The 23,008-nt window shown below is 43.5% G+C and overlaps 1 protein-coding gene across 2 annotated transcripts in view; it reads left to right on the forward strand.

The window, feature by feature from the left end:
- DOCK2 (dedicator of cytokinesis 2) overlaps nt 1-23,008 on the forward strand; it is a 459,036-nt gene that overhangs the window by 356,360 nt on the left and 79,668 nt on the right. For both annotated transcript variants that reach the window (XM_061616811.1, XM_061616812.1), the window contains exons 34-36: nt 11,648-11,733; nt 16,205-16,361; nt 17,826-17,866. In XM_061616811.1, coding sequence (XP_061472795.1) covers nt 11,648-11,733; nt 16,205-16,361; nt 17,826-17,866 — 284 coding nt within the window. The remainder of the gene's footprint in view (nt 1-11,647; nt 11,734-16,204; nt 16,362-17,825; nt 17,867-23,008) is intronic.

The following is a 23,008-nucleotide window of genomic DNA, read 5'->3' on the forward strand; positions in this document are numbered from 1 at the left end:
ATGACAAATGTTTTAGAATGCAGCAAGTGAATGTTCAAACACTTCCATCACACTTTGACCCAGTTTGCACAAGGTTTGTTTCTGGCTTACCAATCATGGTTGGTTTGAGCGAAACAGACCACTATCCTTGGTTTGGACATAACAGTAATTCGGGGATGATTTTACTTGCACTAGGGGAGGAGCAGATCAAGAGCCATCTACGTATTCACAGTAAGCCACGTTAACGATGGTTTACTGTGACGTGCAAATGCTGCCACTGAACATTACATCTTTCGACACACCAAAAAAGATGAGGGGGGAAATGACACAGATAAGCAGAAGAAGAGATGCATAAATATGTGGCAGGTGTTGGACCAGCAGATTTGGAAAAGGTTGCTCTTGTATCCTTGGTGTCTGTGAAGTGAAAATGAACAAACGGAGTCCCTTCTATATGGTTGAGTTAGGACATTGCACTGTAACGTTTGTTGTGTGAGATGTCTGAATTTAATTTTAGTTTTGGAGACATGTAACCAGCAGCATTTTGAAGGCTCAGTCATCAGTAATCAAATTCAGCTAGCCTCACATAGCAAGGAAGGTCAAAGAAAGGGAGGTGTTTCTAGCGTTGACAGTGTTGACAAGAGACTCAGTGTGATAATTAATCACATGAGGCGTATCTGAAGAGCTGAACAGACATAGAAGTGACATGTTTCCTGTCTAGTAATAGTACAATCTAGGTAACATAGGACAAAGATGAAGGGAGAGGACAAAGGGACAGAGGAATATCAGAGATCCGCATGAGTTTGTAAGGAATAACCAATAGTGTTAAATGTGTGACTTGTAGTTTGTAGTGGTAGAAATAAGATCAGTTTGTGGAAATGGGCTAATGTAGAGGGGAGTGTGGGTGATGTCCTGCATGGCAGAAGGGGTGAGGCTGCTGTTATCACAAGAAACAAAAGAAGAGCTTATGCATACAGAAATGAAAAAGAGAGAATTAGGGGAAATGAAAGAAAGATATAGCTAGTGCACTGCACTGTGGATGCAGCAGGGATCATAATATATAGCAGGGATATAATATTTATGATATGCTGTGCAAGCATGAGAACTAAGTGGAAGGTTCAAGGCATCAGCAGTCCAATATCCAGCTTTTCCATCTGAGTTGCAGGAGGCACTCCAAATGCCATGGTGCAGAGAGCCAGTCTCTCTGCCTGCCTCCAGTCACCAGCCTTTCTCTAGCCACCACTAAAAACACAAACCTCTCCTAGGATCCAGGAGGTGGGGGGAGGCTCTCCTGAATAGTTTCAATGACAAAAGGATCTTCCTGGCTCATTCATCAGTTGCTGGGCACCTAATAGACCCATTAACTACCTGGCCACTCTATTTGTTTAACAAAAGAAATTCATCTGGCTAGCAGAGCCAGCCCCAAGGCACAGGATTCCAAATCAGAGGCTGGAAAGGGGACCCACAGGAATCATCCATTCCAACCCCCATGCTCATAACACTATCCCCTTCTCTGAAAAAGGTCTGTCCCAGACCTGCAAACAAACAGAATAACAACTTTTCCTACAAAGAAATAACAGGTACAGGTTAGTAAGACATTGAAATATACATCATTAAAAGCAGAGTCATATTAGAGTCTCATTTCCACACAAGTACAAAAACAGTCCATTCCCTTACAGCACTTTTTCAATTAATTACTCTCTCTTTAGGCTGCCTCTTCTTTCTTGGAGCCCTCAGTCACAGTTCTGCATCCAAACAGCTTACCCAGTCCTCATAACTTGGCAGTGGCCAAGATACTGAGTTCCTGGCATGTTTAAGCAATATTACAGCCTCAGTACTGGAGCTCCTTTGTCTTGCCTTGTGCCACTGCAGCACAGCAGCCCTCAAACAGTTGTGCATACACCCACAATGCAACAGTCACAGAATAGTAAATCTTAACATTAAAACCTTATTGCAAAAACCTATCAACATAATTCCTAAAAAATCATTAAACAGCTCATATCCCCACACACACGCAAAAAGCACAAATCAACAGCATTTCAAAAGGCAATACTAAAGCCATCAGAAAAATTCCTACAGCAAATCAGTACACAGACCCATCAGTACACAGTCCCATAAGCACAACCCCCACCCCAAAACCATGTAGTTGGACACATGGCCCTTTGTTTTGGGGCTTCATGGAGTTCCCAATCCAAGCTGATCCCTGCTGCTGCCTGCAGGGTCTTGGGACTCATCTCCAGGAATAGATTTGTTTCCTCATCAGCACATGGCAGGCTGTAGCCATTTTCCTCCCACTCTCTGATCTGGGAAAAGTCTGTAAGCCAGTCCACTAGGTCTCCTGCCCCAAACTCCAAATCAGAGTTCTGCCACAAGTCTTTGTCTGGGGGCATCTTCTTCAGGATTAGCTGGCCTAGCCCACACAGGTTGGCAGAAAGAAATCTTCTCTGTTCTCCCTCACCATCTCCAGTATAAATCATGGGCCCAAACAGAGGCAGTTAACCCTCCCAGTGTCTCTCGCCCTCCAAACTCACAGGGCGCTGAGTGCCTCTCACTGCTGCAATTCGCTCAGGGACTGCACCCATCATAGGAGCTGCATCCCACCCTATAAGACCATTATGGGGCACCCAAGGGGCAGAGTCACTTGGGGATTTTATCTCACCCATCTCTCCAGGCACTAGGCATTCCTCTTGGACTTGCACTCCCACCGCAGGCTTCTCCTCCTGCACTTTTTCTTGCATAGCCATTTCTCCAGGTGCTGGCAGCTCCTCTTGCACACACGCCTTCAACTATTCCTCCTGCACTTTCTCTTCCACAGCTGGCACACATGGGGCAAAGAAATCTATCGACAGCTGCTCTTCTCCAGCCTCTAGTTCATCTTTCTCCAAGGTCTTTTCTTCCTCCTGCACTACTTCTTTAGCAACAGGCTCACATGGAGCGGAGACATCTATCAGCAGCATCACTGCTCCAGCCTCTACCCCGCTTTCTTCCGAGGCATCTTCCTCTTCATTTTCCAGCCTGTCTTCCTTCAAATCTTGGGGCTTTACTTCCAGCTTTCTGCTGTCTTCTCCCCTGGCAGGGTCCTGGACAATCAAAGCCTCTTCTTCCTCTTCCACTACTGACTGCAACTCCTCACAGTCCAAACTCTCCAGCTGCCCATCCACTTTCTGGATCTGTTTAGCCACCCCCATCTGGGTGCTCTGCAGCTGGACTCCCGGGTCCCCCTCGATCCCTTGTAGTGGCTGATCAGGCAGGGCTCTCATCTCCTCACATGGGGTCTCCTTTTCCCCCTCAAAGGTGCTTCCCAATATCTTCCTCATTCATTGCCAATGCTTCTGGCGCTCTCTTTGCCTTTGCTGCTCAATCTTCTTAGCCAGTTCTGCTTGCTGCTGGAACATCAATTTCATCTGTTCCAGGAGGGTTGCTGTTATCTCCCCCATCTCGACTCAGGCACACCTTGCTCCCAATGCTTCTCCCAGGTAACTCAATCCCACTCTGACACCAGTGTTATGCACCTCCCCAATCTCCGAGAGGTGAGATCTCCGGGGTCCCCATGCTCCTCCAGGGTTTGGTTTCCTTTGGGAAGAAGGTCAGTGGCATTTTGTTGTTCTGTAGTCCATCGCCAGGGTTCTTTTAATTGCTCAGCCTCCAATGCCTTATAGAGAGGCAATACTATTCTGGCATATTCAGGAATCCATGGCCTACAGAAGCCGAACATTCCCAATACCGTGCATAGTTCTTTCAGTGTCTTTATGAAATATGGTTTGTTTATTTACATACATCCCAACCTCAGCTTAAGATGGAGGGTTCAAGGCATCAGCAGTCCAATATTCAGCTTTTCCATCTGAGTTGCAGGAGGCACCCCAAATGCCATGGTGCAGAGAGCCAGTCTCTCTGCCTGCCTCCAGTCACCAGCCTTTCTCTAGCCACCACTAAAAACACAAACCTCTCCTAGGATCCAGGAGGTGGGGGGAGGCTCTCCTGAATAGTTTCAATGACAAAAGGATCTTCCTGGCTCATTTATCAGTTGCTGGGCACCTAATAGACCCATTAACTACCTAGCCACTCTATTTGTTTAACAAAAGAAATTCATCTGGCTAGCAGAGCCAGCCCCAAGGCACAGGATTCCAAATCAGAGGCTGGAAAGGGGACCCACAGGAACCATCCATTCCAACCCCCATGCTCATAACAATACATTACAAAGCAGAGCATGGGAAAAAGTCCTGTGGGGTGGGGTGTCAGTTGGTCTCCCATTACTCAGTCTGCTCTGAGTATGACTTCATTGGGTATCAACCTTTAATTTTTTCCTATGCTGAGCTTTTCCTTTCACTTTCATTGTGGGATATCAAGCTTGTTACAATCATTTTGCCATCCTCTAATCCTCTTGTATATTAGGCTAAATATTCTGAAGCTTAATGTTTTTCCCTTCTACGTCTTGGAGGTGATGCGTTATTAGCACATGCTAATTTTTTTTTTAAAAAAACCACTTTTAATATTGCTGACTTATTAACACTAGCCCTCTATCCCCTTTTCAGAAATATTAGTTCTTAGTCAGCAACATGACTAACCATTACTCTTTAGAAATACTACAGCCTGTGTGGCACTGATGTTTTTCTTACAAATGTCTGCTCATTCATCTTTTAAATTATCATTTCATGGCTTTACACATATTTTTGTTGTATCTGTTCTGTTTAATTGTTCACTTTCCTTTCGATTTTGTCCATCTACAAGTCCCTGTACACTAGGTTCCCTTAAGCTGTTTATAAAAGTGTTGAGCAAGACTGAGCCCAAGACAGATATCAATTTAGAATGCAGACCTGTGCATTCTTAGGGTCTCATCTTTCCAGTTGGACTTAAATACCTGAGGATTTTTTTGGGGGGGGTTAAACATGTGATTCCACACAGCCTGTATTTATCATCTGCATGTTATGAGAATACAGAATGAAATGATGTCTTGTCAACCTTTGATGCTGAAACTTTGAACTTTCAAGTATCACTGAGATTACATTTGGGCAAAAATGCCTGAAGCAAAATAATTTCACAAGCAGTTTGTATGGTTAAATTGTCACATCAAATGGCACTGACAGAAAGAGCAAATCTCCAGCTGTCATGCCCCCTTCAGATGAATCCTCAGAGAAGGAAGAGGAGGAAGACGGGAGGGCAGCAGCAACAGAACCAGAAGAAGGAACAAGAGGAATCTCCAACGCCACAGCTCCAGCTCTCCCTCAGCTAGAGAGTGTTAGGACACAGCTGAAGCCCCTCAGCTGGATTCAGAGAGTGAACAGGAGGCTCCTCTCCCCCCTGCGGAGCGAAGATGCCAGTGTGTAATGCAATAATGCCGCCGGTCTAGCCATTTAAGATAGCAAGCTCTTGGGAGCCAGAGGGCTGATTATCTGCACCTGTCTTAGGGAGTGGGATTTAAAAGTGACTTCAGTGGGCTGCTGACTACAACATTGGTTGTGACCTCCACGCTAGACCCAGATTCCAGAACCCAGCCCCTTGGACTGATCCTTTGGCTAACTGGATCCGGAATTCCCCCTTGACTTAGCTTCTTGGACACTGACGTGTGCTCAGAAAGACTCCTCTGATCTTCCCTCGTCTCTTCCCTGTTATCTTCCTGGCCTTGGCAGATTTACAACCCAGCCAGCTGCCGAATAATGAGTTTATGGCCCAGCTTTCACCCCGTCGAAGCTGACACCAGCAAAAAATAGTTCTTTCAATTTCCTTCTTTTTAACAATTTGTTTCAAAGATAACCAACAATGCAAAGTAACTGTTTAGTCATTGATATATCAAATATATGACTCACTGTTCTTCAAACATGGGTCTCCAGATGTTGTTAAACTACCACTCCCATCATCCCCAGCCAGCTTAGCCCAATGGTCAGGGCTAAAGTATCTCAGGACTCAAGGTTGAAGAACACTGATATATGTCACCTTACAAAGAAAGGTGAACACATACACATGCACACACACACTAAAAAACAATGATAGCCATTCAGTTTTATTTTAGATCTTAATGCATGTGTTTAATAAATGCTACCCAACCAGGGCTGGGGGCAGACATGGCCCAGGGGACACTGGCCAAGGGTCCACAACCTAACAAGGGCCCACTATCCCAAACTGGCCCGACACTACCGCCCATGCTGCTGCTGCCGCCCTCCACCTCCCCATCAGGAAAAAAGCATATCATAAGAACATAAGAAGAGCCTGCTGGATCAGGCCAGTGGCCCATCTAGTCCAGCATCCTGTTCTCACAGTGGCCAACCAGGTGCCTGGGGGAAGCCCGCAGGCAGAACCCGAGTGCAAGAACACTCTCCCCTCCTGAGGCTTCCGGCAACTGGTTTTCAGAAGCATGTTGCCTCTGACTAGGGTGGCAGAGCACAGCCATCACGGCTAGTAGCCATTGATAGCCCTGTCCTCCATGAATTTGTCTAATCTTCTTTTAAAGCCATCCAAGCTGGTGGCCATTACTTCGTCTTCTGGGAGCAAATTCCATAGTTTAACTATGCACTAAGTAAAGAAGTACTTCCTTTTGTCTGTCCTGAATCTTCCAACATTCAGCTTCTTTGAATGTCCACGAGTTCTAGTATTATGAGAGAGGGAGAAAAACTTTTCTCTATCCACTTTCTCAATGCCATGCATAATTTTATGCACTTCTATCATGTCTCCTCTGACCTGCCTTTTCTCTAAACTAAAAAGCCCCAAATGCTGCAACCTTTCCTCATAAGGGAGTCGCTCCATCCCCTTGATCATTCGGGTTGCCCTCTTCTGAACCTTTTCCAACTCTATAATATCCTTTTGGAGATGAGGCGACCAGAACTGTACACAGTATTCCAAATGCGGCCGCACCATAGATTTATACAACGGCATTATGATATCGGCTGTTTTATTTTCAATACCTTTCCTAATTATCGCTAGCATGGAATTTGCCTTTTTCACAGCTGCCGCACACTGGGTCGACATTTTCATCGTGCTGTCCACTACAACCCCGAGGTCTCTCTCCTGGTCGGTCACCGCCAGTTCAGACCCCATGAGCGTATATGTGAAATTCAGATTTTTTGCTCCAATATGCATAATTTTACACTTGTTTATATTGAATTGCATTTGCCATTTTTCCACCCATTCACTCAGTTTGGAGAGGTCTTTTTGGAGCTCTTCACAATCCCTTTTTGTTTTAACAACCCTGAACAATTTAGTGTCGTCAGCAAACTTGGCCACTTCACTGCTCACTCCTAATTCTAGGTCATTGATGAACAAGTTGAAAAGTACAGGTCCCAATACCGATCCTTGAGGGACTCCACTTTCTACATCCCTCCATCGGGAGAACTGTCCGTCTATTCCTACTCTCTGCTTTCTGCTTCTTAACCAATTCCTTATCCACAAGAGGACCTCTCCTCTTATTCCATGACTGCTAAGCTTCCTCAGAAGTCTTTGGTGAGGTACCTTGTCAAACGCTTTTTGAAAGTCTAAGTACACTATGTCCACTGGATCACCTCTATCTATATGCTTGTTGACACTCTCAAAGAATTCTAATAGGTTACTGAGACAGGACTTTCCCTTGCAGAAGCCATGCTGGCTCTGCTTCAGCAAGGCTTGTTCTTCTATGTGCTTAGTTAATCTAGCTTTAATAATACTTTCTACCAGTTTTCCAGGGACAGAAGTTAAGCTAACTGGCCTGTAATTTCCAGGATCCCCCCCGGATCCCTTTTTGAAGATTGGTGTTACATTTGCCACTTTCCAGTCCTCAGGCACGGAGGAGGACCTGAGGGACAAGTTACATATTTTAGTTAGCAGATCAGCAATTTCACCTTTGAGTTCTTTGAGAACTCTCGGGTGGATGCCATCCGGGCCTGGTGATTTGTTAGTTTTTATATATTTTATATATTTTATATCTCCTGCCTGCCCAACATGCTGCTTACTTTCTAGGCTTCTAGAATTCTTTACCATACTCCTGATTACTCATGGGAGCTGAGTCACTCCTGCTGCGTTTGAGCTTCAGCTCGGAAACTGCTTATTTTTCTGCTGTGCGCATGCCTCCTAAAAGCAGAGTAGGCGTTCTCTCTGCATGGAGCTGAATTGGTTGCTCACTGTGCGGCTACCAATCTTCCCTTCCTTCCAGCCCTGCCCACACGGAAGCCCTTTGATCTGCAGCCAGGAGTGGGAGGCTTTGCACTTACTTGGAATTTGCATAAGTAAGTAGTAAGCATTATGCAAGTAAACAGGCAACCCCCAAAGCCCCTTTACACAGTAAGCTAAGGAGAACTTATAGAAAAGGGGGGGGAGAGACAAAACACACTCTATACAATGTTTCACTGTGATATTGTCTTGTTTTTACACAAGATTGTTTGCCATGTTGGTGCTTTAAAATAAATAAAAATATTTACGAAAAATCTCACCAATTTTTGATGCTGCTGCATCAAATTTGTGAGTGAGTAATGATTGGATATATGTTCTCTGCTTTTTGTCAAAGTTTTGTTGAACCCAAATCCCTTCCTTCTCTCAAAAAAAAAAGCCATAGTAGAAACTCCAGATGTCCTTTTCAAAGTGTTTCTCTATTCTTGGGTTCTGGTAGTGATCTCTGTCAAATGGGAAGCATTTGTAGATAATTTGAAACTGCCTTTTACCAAATCCAACCATTGGCATACCTAACCCAGTGCTGTCCATTCCCCAGTCTTGCTTTTAAATTTGTTCACAAATGACCTGGAGTTAGAAGTGAACACTGAGGTGGCCAAGTTTACTGCTGATGACAGTTGTTCAGGATGGATAAAATAAAAGGGGTCACGAAGAACACTGAAAGCATCTCTCGAAATTGGATGGATGAGCATTACAATAGCAAAACTGGTTCAATGTAAGCAAGTGCAATGTACATTGGGACAAAAATCCTAATTTCACCTGTACACTAATGGTACTTGTCACCCACCCCATTTAAAAATAAATAAATTTAAACCCCATCAGATCTGCCTGCTTCTGTTGAGCCCCAGCTCCCTCAGGAGGATCAAGGAGGGGGGCTGGATGAGCGTCAGTGCCGGCTGCTAGGGCAAGGGGAAGAATCAGAGGGTGTTGAGATTTTTGAGGACGAGACAGGAGGAGGTGTATTTGACACTGTGCCAGTTCCCACGGACAGCCCTCCCGCTGAAGAAGACCGCGCTCAGCTTCCAGACGCCCCCATAGAGCTGTTGGGGGATGTCTTGGTGCACATGCCAACTCCACCCCCCCGAGCTCCCCCCTTGGCACGTCAAGCGCTTCCCAACCTCCTGAAGTCGAGTCGGCACCTATCGAGGCTGTGTTGTGGGATGAGCCAGTGGAGGCACGCCCCCTTTTGCCCCTCACCAGATGCCGGGAGAAGTGCTTTGGTCAGAGGGAGGTTCTTTGGAGGAGTCAGAGATTACGGGCGAAGACCTTTCCTACTTAAGCCTGCTCCCCCCTGACAGGGATGCTGACTCAACTTCCTTCACACGCTACAGAGTTTACTTAGGTAGCCTAGTTAGGGATTACAGTGAGCTAGCATGGTGTGCCTATGAAACGTATTGCCTTCGATGTTACTTTAATAAAACAGGAATTGATTCCATCCTCGTCTCTGTCTCATGAGTCTTGCTCTGGGCAGGACAGCTTGCAGCCGGCGGTGGCAGTGGCTTTTGCCCCAAATACTTTTTCCTCTGATGGTCACATCAGTCAAATTTTGTTTTAGTTTAAAGGGGAGGAGCGAAGATGGGGAGTTGTGATTTAAGAATGAAAGGATGGGGCCAAAGGGCCCTTGGGTATCCAGTGCCCAGGAAACCTGGAGCCAGCCCTGTGCCCAACACTGGATAAGTGACCTCTAAAAATAAAGTTACATGCCTTTGAAATCAAAACTGTAAAAGCAATGGCTCATCACCCAAGTCAGATTTGTGACTCTACAAAGCTTTCTTGGGCACTACTATTTAGAGCAACCAAAACCTTTTTCTCCACTCATAATTCAGTCTTACTGCCTTCAAAATTTGTCTCAGTTCTTTGTTTTCAGAATAATTTAGAATTAGCTATGTTCTCTTCTTCACATAAATGTCTGTATTTTTCAACCCCATAAAAATGTAGGTTTTATATTATAAATTGACTTTTTTCAGTAGTACTTTATGAGGGAGATCAATCTTTAATGAAAAATTACAGTATTTTAATCCTGTAATATAGTCTTAATTTCCATACTAACCAAGCTGTTAACTATCAGTGCTCTCAATATTTAAATGGTCAGGGGGCATTTTCTTTTTTGTTTTTGGCTGCTAGTTTGAAAACCTGGCAGCTTCCATTATGCATTCACCTTTATTTGTATTGATCTTAAATTCTGTTTTTCTGCTTCCATGACTTGTCCACTTTTTCTTGACGCCATGTCTTTTGTGTGTCTGATGATATGCAAAAACTAGTACAGATCATTTTAATTCCATTTCAGTTTGACTTGCCAGTGATTGTGCTACCCATTTTCCTTTTGGCTATAATAAAATGTGTCAGTCATAAGCTCTATGACATCCAGTAGGGGTGGATATTTTATTTATAACTCAAAGTACTCTCTTAGCTTTAAATTCCAAAGCAGTTCACCCAGTCTCCTAGTGTTAAAAAAAAAAAAAAGATCTGAGGAAACGTCCATATGTGACTGTTCTTCTGATTTATTAAGCGACACATTCAATTCCCAGGCAATGGTCTGAAGGCATATCTTATCAAAGCTAAGCCACTCGAGGTCTGGTCAGTGCTTAGATGGATGACTGCCTGGGAATCACATGTACGCTGCCTTGGGTTCTATGAAGTAAGAAAGGTGGGATAAAAATGTAAGAAAGTAAATAAATAATTCCATTGTGTGCATATTCAACCATGCACATTATTCCTGCCCACCATGGATTAACTGATGACTTCCATCCTCCAAAGTGTTCAAACCAATTGGCCTTTGGTTTAAGATCTTAATATGCAAGGTTACAAATTACTTTGATACAATGTGCACATAATGTGTTGTTAAAAAAAAGCCAAATATACATATCTAATGTCCATGTCTTTCCTCAAACATTTGATCAGTCAGCAATGTGTAATGCAGATGGAAATTCACTGATTTCTTGCTATCACATGTCAGACATTGTAGATGTTCTGAGTCGACCGATGTCCAACTGCTCCTTCAGACAATAAAACAAATGTGTACAAGTCCAAGGTGGAACCTGTGCTGCCCAGTGTTTTATCAAAACATTTGCAGAGTTACAAGAGAATCTATATGAATAATGAAAGACAGGATTTTAAGGCACTACCTATCACCCCCCCCCCCAGCATTTTACAATATTTTCATGCTGCTCCCAAATCAAGTAGACCAAATTGAAGTGTTCTTGGCTAAATTAACCTGTACATACATGCAATATACACATGTGATTTTGACAGTTTAATTCTTCTCACAAGACTCAACTGCTCTTTATGCTACTAAAAGCCCCTGCATGTTATTTCTTAAGCTGTTCCTTAAATAATCCCTTCCTCTTGATACCATTACTTGCTTAATAAACAGGAAATGACTTTTTAAATCCTTTCTTACTCACTTATGTTTTATGTACTGCAAGCCCAGAGTTGGGTATACAGGGAGCACCCATAAAACCATGGATGGTATCAGAATGAGTCTCAGATAAAGAATTATCTGTGCAGTGTTTAATGGTTTTACATCCCTTTCCCTGAACAGTTTGAAAATGAAATCATTTTAAAATTGGACCATGAAGTGGAAGGAGGCCGTGGAGATGAGCAATACCTGCATTTGTTTGAATCAATGTAAGTATGACCAAGGGACAAATCCTTAATTACAATTTGTAATGTTGTTATATTTTAAAGTTGAATGTTTGTTTTAAGTGTGAACCATTTAATAAATGGTTTATTATACTTTATTACACTTCAGTCCTGCTCTTACAGTGTCCTCCTAGGATATGGTGACCAGATTCACAGCTGGTTAGCTGCAGTTATGCTGCGGCACCTAGAATGTGGACCATTTTGAGTATGTTTTTAGAAACAGAAGCCTGTAACTCCCACCTGTCCCCTGGCCACCCTGTGCTCTGCCATGCCAAACATACAATGAAGTTAGTGGGGAGGGCAGGAAGTGAAAAATGATCCAACTGTAAAACATTTCCATTCAAATTTTGAGTGCTTTCAAACATTGCCTTCTGCAGTGATGGTAGATCTGACTGAGCAACAAACCAGAGAGTCACAAAATTGGAACTTGTTAGCATGAGGGATTGGAGCCACATCACTGGTTTTGTGTGATGTGCTGTTCCTGCTCTCTAGCAACAACCACCACAGATGTTAGCACACTTGACATTAGCCTTGGCTAACCAGTAGCAGTGGATGTATTGGCTGGAGCTGCCTTGTCGATATCAGTATCACTGCTGCTTACCTGGACAATATTGGAGCAGGACAGCAGGAAGATCAGGGCATGCAGCTGCACCCATGGGAACACTGGTGCACCTGCATGGCCCTGACCACCACTCTGTTCTACTCCAGCCCACCTAGGTAAGCAGCAGTGATGGTAGTGTTGGTTCCACCCCACCACACACACTGCTATTGGGGCTGACATATTAGCATGCTAAACAGCTGTAACAGTTACAATTGCAGGAGAAAGTATTTATCAGGAAGTGAACATTTGTTAACATGCTTACACTTTTTTTGAGGCACTGCAGGAATTGAATTGGATTGGCTGAGGATTAGTAATGGGACAGCATCCAGTTTAATAAACATGATCCTTCTCTGGTTTTCATAAAATGTATGGATGGTTATTGCTGAACAGGGCAAAGGTACAAAAGAGGTTGAATCAGTTCAACTTGTCACCCACTGAAATTCTGGGCATAATAGGGAATTGATAATATATCCCCTTCTTCCCAAGAAACAGATATATTCTTATTATCTAAGGGAGCTGTTGATCCCTTAGGCACAGTTTCAGCACAGAAACATCTTATGAACTGCTTCAAGATGCATCTATTGACTTTCCCTCTCAAACTGTCCTTTTAGTTTTTATTTTATAAATAATTTTAATTTATTAAAATGTAGAAAATACGTAATTTTTATGCTTAATTCTGAACATGATGTTTGACTGTTGTACTGTGCACCACTTTGTCAAAAGCAGCATAGTAACAAAAAGGGAATTAAGGCTTATATAACTAGAGGTCTGTGTGTGGAGCTCATAGAAAAAGCATGGGCAATCATGTTGAAATGTGCAGAAGTTCTATTTTTCCTGAAGAGTAGAGCCACTTCTATCCACTTACTGTAGATTTATTAGTAACTACATACAATTTTTTGGGTAAAATCAGTCTTTTTAGAGAAAAAATTAATCTAAACAGAATACCTCAAGAATCTGAAGACAAACATCCCTGACAGTACTCCTTTTGTGAGACAGACATTTTGGGCAAGAGGTTACATGTGTCTCTGGAAATGTATCAGCTTCAAATATATAAAATGATAATGATCTGCACTTTCAAAATTATAGAGATTCTTGGAGAATGCCACAGAAAGCATTGCAGTATTTCACCCTGACACTTCTCAGTGCTGCACAATTGAATTGTTACATGAGATGGCAGAATCTAATGAAATTCACCATGTTATAGATTCCCATCTGTATTATGTCTGCTAGATTGGGAATAGCCAGAGTGAATGATTGGGGACATGACCCCTGTTTTGTTCTGAAGTATCTCAGAAACATTGTGCCACCTGAAGTAAGAGTTGCACATGATGTGGATAATAAGTTGGTTGCTTGTTTATAAAGACAATGAGATGGAACATCCATTTAGTTAATTTGCTTTGGTTTATACCTTCTGCTTTTTGCTTATATTCTGCCCACTGGGAGAGGTAACATGCTAGAATGGAATTGAGCTACACTCTTCTAAAAGAACCCATTCAAATATTCAGCTGCATACACTGCACAGTCCTCCTCAAGCCTCTCAAACGGTGGGAGAATACTTGTTTGAAAACAGTTCCATGTCAGATTGTCCCACCTATAAAATATAATTAGGATCAACATCTGTCTGAGCCATTATGACCAGAAGTGAGGGATGTTGGGAGTTGTAGTCCAATGCCATTGGCATCTCCAGTTGTTGGGAGTTGTGGTCCAATGTAAGACCACAAGTTCCTCAACCCTTTCTTTGAAGGAAAAGCAGGTTGCAAGTGAAATAAAAAAGAAGCAAAAATAAATAAGTATGGTCCCAGTATGGAGTCACTTCCTCATGGAAGGACCACATTTTAGGATGAAAGTTAGATTAGCCTATGGGGGTAACATTAAATCCCTGTTAAAACATAATGTAGTATTGTTTAATGAAAATGTAAGATACTACATTTTTTTAAAGAATGTCAACAAATTACAAAATATCTTTGCATATGTAAAAGATACCAATGTCTTACAAAATAGTTTTACATTTAAATAAGCACTGCTAATGAAGCCCAGGGAAATAAAAAATTGTACATACAGCAACAAAGCAACAATTCAAGACAGGCAGGGTAATTGCATTTTAAGATTGCGGAATGCAACTGAGCATTTGCTAACTTGTCATTATTTTCCAGTTCAATGTCCCTCATAATTTCCATAATTTAGCAGATTTAAAATCCTTAATGGAATTGTTTAGTCACTGCTGCAATCACTTAAAAGCTAAATCAAAATGTAGGAAGGCAGAATGCTGCTACAGGATGTGACTATAATTGTGCAAAAAGAAACTTCATTAGCCTCTCACTTTGTCAGAACACACAAATCCCCTGTCTCACATTAAAGCAAAACCAGAAGACATTAAGAAATTACAGTCAGACAGCACTGTAGTGTCATATATTGAATGAGTCAAGACTGAAGATGATCTTGTTTTACAAAAGAGACTATCTTCTCTATACTACATTTTCTGGCTGATATGGTTGGTAGTGAGAAAGCACGAATAGGCAGGACTAGTTTAAACATACAGCTCCTATACCAGATTCCTTCAAAATGGTCGTTTTGGGGCTGCCCCTGGGCTTGTACACCCTTCTTTATCACAGAGAGGAGGTACTTTGTGAATTGGAAGTACTTAGGCACAGTGGGTTGTAACAATTTGTATTATCATGATGGCTTAACAAATTAACTGCTGCAGTCAGATGCACTGCAACACCATATGCTACAGTGTGTGTATGTAACTGGTTTTCACACAATGCTTCTTGCATACAGTCATATACATACACAAGCTTGAGGTAGCTACATGGAGATTTTGCCATGCTCGAGAAGCAACATACAGCATTTGTGCCTCACACTGAAGTTATTAGTGTGTATGTGTGTGAATTCTTCTTTTCAGAAAGGATATTAGTATTCTCAATATAAATTAATAAAATATTATTAATATACTGTTGCTATCTTAATTTGCTTGTGCTAGGTTTACCACTGTTCTCCCCCCCCTTCCCCCAAGTTGAGGCTACTCATTAGTGAAGGAAAGAGATTAGTGTAGGAAAGCTCAAAGGTACTTTCTTCATTGCAATTGTTTTTCATGCTTCAGGTAAAGCATTTTTGACATTTCGTGCCCAGCCAGAATTCACTCAGTTTCACAATTTCCCAAGTCTTTTCCATTGGAAAAGCATTGCTAATTCTAATGAAATAGTTAACTCACTGGCCTGCATGCTTCTTCCTACAGGATCACTTTTGGAAAACATTTTTCATTTTGGTGCCAATAGTAACTGGGCTGGATTGACTCAGGTTCTGCTCTGTTGTGGCAACCTAATCCTGCTGCTGGTGAGAGTATACGGGCTGGTTGTTAGGCTGGTGGTTGCTGATTAGCGTTATCTCTAAATGTTACAGCAGCCTTGTAATGTAGGCTGGTATTATTACTGTGTTTTAGAAAGAGGGGGTGAGATTTGCCAGTTAATTTCACAGCTGAACTAAGATTTGGACTGGAGAGAGAGCCAGGGCTGGTGTATGAAGAAGAGCGACCACAGCCAGCTCCAGTGTGATAATCAGGCTGCAAGGAAGCATGTTTGCACCCATCCAACCTAATTCCTGAGCTGTGGAGAGAGCTATCAGGCTGGACTATGGTTGGTGGTGCAAGCACACATCTCCCAGGGGTGTGTGTGTGTGCGCGCACGTGCACGTGCTGGGCAACAGATGCTAGACTATCTCCCAAACTTGCAGCCAAAGAATTTTATTAATTGACTCCTTTCTTGCCTCCTCTCCTCTGTTATTCATTTGCCAAGTGGAACTTCCATCAGTGTTTCTCCTTCAACATGTTGAGTGTCATACAGTTTTCTTTATTTTCAGACTCACTGTGTGTTCCTCAAGTTACCCTAAGATTGCCAAGCCAGTTGAAACGTTTGTAAGCCTAGTAAAAGGCCTTTTGGAAAAACTGCTGGATTACCGTGCTGTGATGAATGATGAAAGCAAGGACAATCGCATGAGCTGTACTGTGAATTTATTGGTATGTGATGTTTTGAAGGCTTGTCTGAAAAAGTACTTCAGGCAAGAAATCAAGAAATCCGTATCCTAATGTGGTGGGGAATGTTTTGAAGTTGTGAGCAATCTACAAATGCTGGATCTGTTTTGAAGGTGGCTTGTAGTAATAACTGAAGGGCGGTAGCATGGAGAAGAAATGGAAGCTATACTGCAGCATCATATTATCATGGACCTGGGGAAAATAAGCCTTCAAGTCCAAATTTTATAGTGTGAGGTAGAAGCATCCATCAAAAAAACTCTTAAGAGATTAGCCCAACCATTCCTAAATAAATAGTGCTGTAACTAAGGGAGGAGAGAGCCAATATGCATTATTGTTGTTGTTTTTGGATGAAATATTTATATAGTACTTTTGCAGCATTTAAACTGTTTCACAAACAAAAAAACAGTAATCCTTACAACAACCATGTAAGGTAGGTCACTATGATCATCCTTATACTAGATGACAGGCTGAGGCGGAGTGAGCAGGATTATTCATGCCTGAGGTAAAAATTGAATGAACCATATACAGTAGGGCCCTGCTCATACAGCAGGTTACGTTCTGGACCCCCGCTGAAAAGCGAAAACTGCCGAAAAGCAGAACTCATTGAATAGAATGGTGCGCGACACCCAAAACCCATTGTAAAAGCAGAACAAATGCCATATGAGTGGGGCTTTAGTCTAATTGCATCTAATTGAGACTGCTGCATTAGTGAAGCACTGTAAAGCGGGGCCCTACTGTACTTTCTGGTTCACAGCTTACCTACCCTATACTTTTTCCCACTGGAGTATATATCACAGAAGAGAACACATAGTTCCAGATTACTTAGGCAAGGAAACCAAGCCATACTCTGCGGGGAAAGGTAACATTTGCCCTGCCTGCAACAGTAGTGCCATTCTGACTGGCCTAACTCATCCACCCTGTTTTTAGTCCAGAGCATATGCTGCAATGTGTGTGTTTGATTGGAAATAGCCCCAATGCTCACCTCTGAAAATCCGTCAATATCAGGCAGAATGTATACATTTTCATTTTATCATCCAGGCAAAAATAATACCAGATAATTACCTTTCTCAAACAAAAACATTTCATTAACAATTGCTGCCATGAACTCAAGGATTTTCATCTTGAATCCCATTTATGCAAGAGATCATTCCATTTAAAAATAATAGAACTGCTGTGGGAAAGTATGTTATAGCGCTAGGTTGGGACAGTACATTGCAGTTAATCAATTGTATGAATACGGATTTCAGTGGGAGGCAATGTATAAGTTATGCATATTAATGTTAGTGCTAATTAAAACCTTTGACATTTTAGTGATGAAATATGACATAATGGCAAAATGATTCCCTGAATGAGACATTATGTATATGTAAAGAACTTTGTAGAACAAAACCATCCATGATTAAGTGTTTTGTGCGCAAAGGTCATCGGTTTTTCATTTTCCCTCCCTAGAATTTCTACAAGGAGATCAACCGTGAAGAGATGTATATAAGGTATGGTAATTGCTGTACTGATTTTGTTGTTGCTAGAGATAGCAATATTGCTTTTCCTCACACAGTCTTCAGGATGTTATGTGTAGAGCTCATGCAGCTCCATGGTATACTTTGGAGCTGAGAGCGATGAAACAAGATAGGAGACGGCTTGAGTGCAGATGGAGGCGGACTCCTGATGGATGCAACCATGCACTGGTAAGTGCCTACACTAAGTTGTACTTAGGGGCAGTGAGGGCAGCAAAAAAGCAATATTTTGCTGCCACTATTAAATCATCTATCTGCCGCCCAGCGGAGCTTTTTAAAATTGTCTGACGGCTATTACATTCTGGCCCTGTAGACATGGTCAAGTCATCTGAGACCCGCTGCAATGAATTTGCTAGGCACTTCCAGGAAAAAATCTTTCGCATCTGCTGGGACTTGGACTCCAATGTTGTAGCAGTTGAATCGAATGAGGTATCCAGAGCACGGCCTTGTCCTGATTCCTTGGATGAGTTTCAGTTGGTACAGCTTGAGGACGTTGACAAGGTGCTTGGACTGGTGCGTGCAACCACTTCTAGGCTGGATCCTTGCCCCTCATGGCTAATAACAGCTAGTAGGATTGGAATAGCCGGCTGGGCCAGGGAAGTGATTAATGCCTCATTGCGAGAGGGAGTGGTCCCTGGCTGCCTGAAGGAGGTGGTAGTAAGACCACTTCTAAAAAAACCATCCCTGGACCCAGAAAATCTTGATAATTACAGGCCAGTAGCAAATGTCCCATTCCTGGGCAAGGTCCTGGAACGAGTGGTTGCTGGCCAGCTCCAGACACTCTTGGATGAAACTGATTATCTGGATCCATTTCAGTCGGGTTTCAGGCCAGGTTTTGGCACGGAGACAGCCTTGGTCGCCCTGTATGATGACCTTTGTCGGGAGAGAGACAGGGGGAGTGTGACCCTGTTGATTCTCCTTGATCTATCAGCGGCTTTTGATACCATCGACCATGGTATCCTTTTGGGAAGACTCGCTGATTTGGGAGTTGGCGGTACTGCTTGGCAGTGGTTCCACTCCTACTTGGCGGGCCGTCTCCAGAAGGTAGTGCTTGGGGAACATTACTCGGCACCCTGGGCTCTACAGTATGGGGTTCCGCAGGGGTCAGTTCTGTCTCCCATGCTTTTTAATATCTATATGAAGCCGTTGGGTGCGGTCATCAGGAGTTTTGGGGTGCGTTGCCATCAATATGCTGATGACACGCAGCTCTACTTCTCCTTTTCATCTTTCTCAGGTGAGGCTGTCAATGTGCTGAACCGATGTCTAGCTGCGACAATGGACTGGATGAGAGCTAACAAACTGAGGCTTAATCCAGATAAGACTGAGATGCTGCTGGTGGGTGGTTCTCCTGACGGGATGGGGGATGTTCAACCTGTTCTGGATGGGTTTGCACTCCCCCTGAAGGAACAGGTTCGTAGCTTGGGAGTTCTTTTAGATCCATCCCTGTCACTTGAGGCTCAGATAGCCTCTGTGGCATGGGGTGCTTTCTACCAGCTTCGGCTGGTGGCCCAGCTGCGCCCCTATCTGGACAGAGAGAACCTCGCTTCAGTACTCATGCGCTGGTAACCTCGAAATTAGATTACTGCAATGCTCTCTTGTGGGGCTGCCTCTGAAGACGGTTCGGAAACTGCAGCTTGTGCAGAATGCAGTGGCCAGATTGTTAACGGGGACCAGACGGTCCAACCATATAACACCGACTCTGGCCCGCCTGCACTGGCTGCCTATTTGTTTCCGGGCCCAGTTCAAAGTGCTGGTTTTGACCTATAAAGCCTTACACGGCATAGGACCACAATACCTGTTGGAACGCCTCTCCCGTTATGAACCTGCCCGTACACTACGTTCATCATCAAAGACCCTCCTCCGAGTTCCTACTCATAGGGAAGCTCGGAGGGTGGCAACGCGGAAAAGGGCCTTTTCTGTGGTGGCCCCCAAACTGTGGAACGCTCTCCCAGAGGAAATACGCCTGGCGCCATCGTTAATATCTTTTCGGCGCCAGGTTAAAACTTTTCTTTTCACCCAGGCTTTTTAATTAATTATGTTTAGTATACGCTGACATTGTTTTAATTTTTAATAATTTTTAACTTTTTTATATGTTTTATATTGATACATGTCTTGTACTTTGCTATTTCTTGTCTTGTGAACCGCCCAGAGAGCTTCGGCTATGGGGCGGTCTATAAGCTTAATGAAATAAATAAATAAATAAAAATCATAAACCTGTACTACTTCTGCAGTACATTTGCAACTCAAGATAGAAAGCTGACTCTAAAAGCACCTCTAAGCAATCAGAGGTGTCCAGAGCACAGTCTTGTCCTGTTTTACTGGATGAGTTTCAGTTGGTACAGCTCGAGGATGTGGACAAGGTGCTTGGACAGGTGCGGGCGACCACTTCTGCTCTGGATCCTTGCCCCTCATGGCTAATAAAAGCTAGCAGGAATGGAACAGCCGGCTGGGCCAAGGAGGTGATTAATGCCTCTTTACGAGAGGGAGTGGTCCCACCCTGCCTGAAACAGGCGGTGGTGAGACCGCTCCTAAAAAAACCCTCCTTGGACCCTGATAATTTGGACAACTATAGGCCGGTAGCAAATGTTCCATTCCTGGGCAAGGTCCTAGAGCGTGTGGTCGCTCGCCAACTCCAGGCTCTCTTGGATGAAACTGATTATCTGGACCCATTTCAATCGGGCTTTCGGCCGGGGTTTGGTACAGAAACGGCCTTGGTCGCCCTGTATGATGACCTCTGTCGGGAGAAAGACAGAGGGAGTGTAACTCTGTTGGTTTTCCTTGATCTCTCAGCGGCGTTTGATACCATCGACCATGGTATCCTTCTGGAGCGACTTACGGATTTAGGAGTGGGAGGCACTGCTTGGCGGTGGCTCTGCTCCTATCTCAGGAATCGTCTCCAGAAGGTGATGCTGGGGGAACATTACTCGAGTCCCTGGGTACTCCAATATGGAGTCCCGCAGGGTTCAGTTCTGTCCCCCATGCTTTTCAATATCTATATGAAGCCGCTGGGTGAGGTCATCAGGAGTTTTGGAGTGCGTTTCCAGCAATATGCTGATGATACGCAGCTCTATTTCTCCTTTTCATCTTCGTCAGGTGAGGCTGTTGATGTACTAGACCGCTGCCTGGCCGCGATAATGGGCTGGATGAGAGCTAATAAACTGAAACTCAATCCTAACAAGACTGAGATGCTGTTGGTGGGAGGGCCCTCTGCCCGGATGGTTGATGTTCGACCTGCCCTAGATGGGGTTACACTCCCCCTAAAGGAGCAGGTACGTAGTTTGGGGGTCTTATTAGACCCGCTCCTGTCACTTGAGGCTCAGGTAGCCTCGGTAGCACGGAATGCATTCTACCAGCTCCGGCTGGTAGCCCAACTACGACCCTATCTGGACAGGGAGAATCTCGCCTCAGTTATCCATGCTATGGTAACCTCTAGACTGGACTACTGTAATGCACTCTACGTGGGGCTACCTATGAAGACGGTTCGGAAACTTCAGCTAGTGCAAAATGCTGCGGCCAGAGTTCTCACTGGGACAAAGAAATTTGACCATATAACACCTGTCCTGGCGCAGCTGCACTGGCTACCGATATGTTTCCGGGCCAGATTCAAAGTGTTGGTTCTTACCTATAAAGCCCTAAACGGCATCGGACCGCAATACCTGGTGGAGCGCCTCTCTCGCTATGTACCTACCCGTTCACTACGCTCGACGTCGAAGGCCCTTCTCCGGGTCCCAACTCATAAAGGGGCCCGGAGATCAACAACTAGATCTAGGGCCTTGTCGGTGGTGGCCCCCGAACTATGGAATGCCCTCCCAGACGAGATACGCCTGGCGCCCTCTTTGTTATCTTTTCGGCGCCAGGTAAAAACCTACCTTTTTGCCCAGGCTTTTTAAACATTTTAAATTTAATTTTAAACCTAATATGGATTTTAATTTATAAACTCAATGGCAATTCTATTTCGGATTTTTATCATGTTATATTTTTCACACTTGCTCATATTTTAATTGTGATTTTATTTGTTGTACACCGCCCTGAGAGCTTTCTGCTATAGGGCGGTCTAGAAATGTAATAAAATAAATAAATAAATAAATAAATCAGTAGTGGCCAAATGAATGCAGAGTTCCACAAAGAGTCAGTGTTCCAGTTTCAAACATGGCCCAGCTACTCCCCTATCTGGATAGAGAGAACCTCGCTTCGGTTGTCCATGCTCTGGTAACCTCGAAGTTAGATTACTGCAATGCGCTCTACGTGGGGCTGCCTTTGAAGACGGTCCGGAAACTGCAGCTTGTACAAAATGCAGCGGCCAGATTGATAACAGGGACTAGGCGTTCCGATCATATAACACCGATCCTGGCTCACTTGCATTGGCTGCCTATATGTTTCCGGGCCAGGTTCAAAGTGCTGGTTTTAACCTATAAAGCCTTATACGGTACAGGACCACAATGCCTGGTGGAACGCCTCCCCCGATATGAACCTACCCGTACACTACACTCTACCTCGAAGACCCTCCTCCGGGTACCTACCCATAGGGAAGCTTGGATGGTGGCAAGAAAAAAAGGGCCTTCTCAGTGGTGGCCCCCGAATTATGGAACAATCTCCCTGATGAGGTACGCCTGGCGCCAACATTACTATATTTTCGGCGCCAGGTTAAAACTTTCCTCTTTTCCCAGGCATTTTAGCATTTTAGTATGTGTTGAAAACTGTCCTGATTCTTCTGGAGAATTTTTATAATTTTAAAGTTTTTTAAAAGTTTTTAAATTTGTTTATATGTGGCTTATTGTATTTTTGATGTTTGATTGTTGTACACCGCCCAGAGAGCTTCGGCTATGGGGCGGTATAGAGATTTAAATAAATAAATAAATAAATAAATAATGGATAGCACTCCATTCCCTCCAACTTTGTAATATGCCAAGGCTCAGCCAGATCTATAAAATTTTTGTTTGGGCCTTCTGCATATTCATACATATTCATTAACTGCAATTCCCCACCCCTACTTGTGTGTTTCATTTGAGTGAACCAATCAGATGCCTGGCTTACTCTAGTTTTTTTAAAAAGTTATTTAATTGGATCTGAAATATGAAGGAAAGTAGATTATACATTTCAAGTTGACAGCTGGAGTCA

The sequence above is a fragment of the Rhineura floridana genome, chromosome 3, assembly GCF_030035675.1.
Source record: "Rhineura floridana isolate rRhiFlo1 chromosome 3, rRhiFlo1.hap2, whole genome shotgun sequence".
Classification (NCBI taxonomy): Eukaryota; Metazoa; Chordata; class Lepidosauria; order Squamata; family Rhineuridae; genus Rhineura; species Rhineura floridana.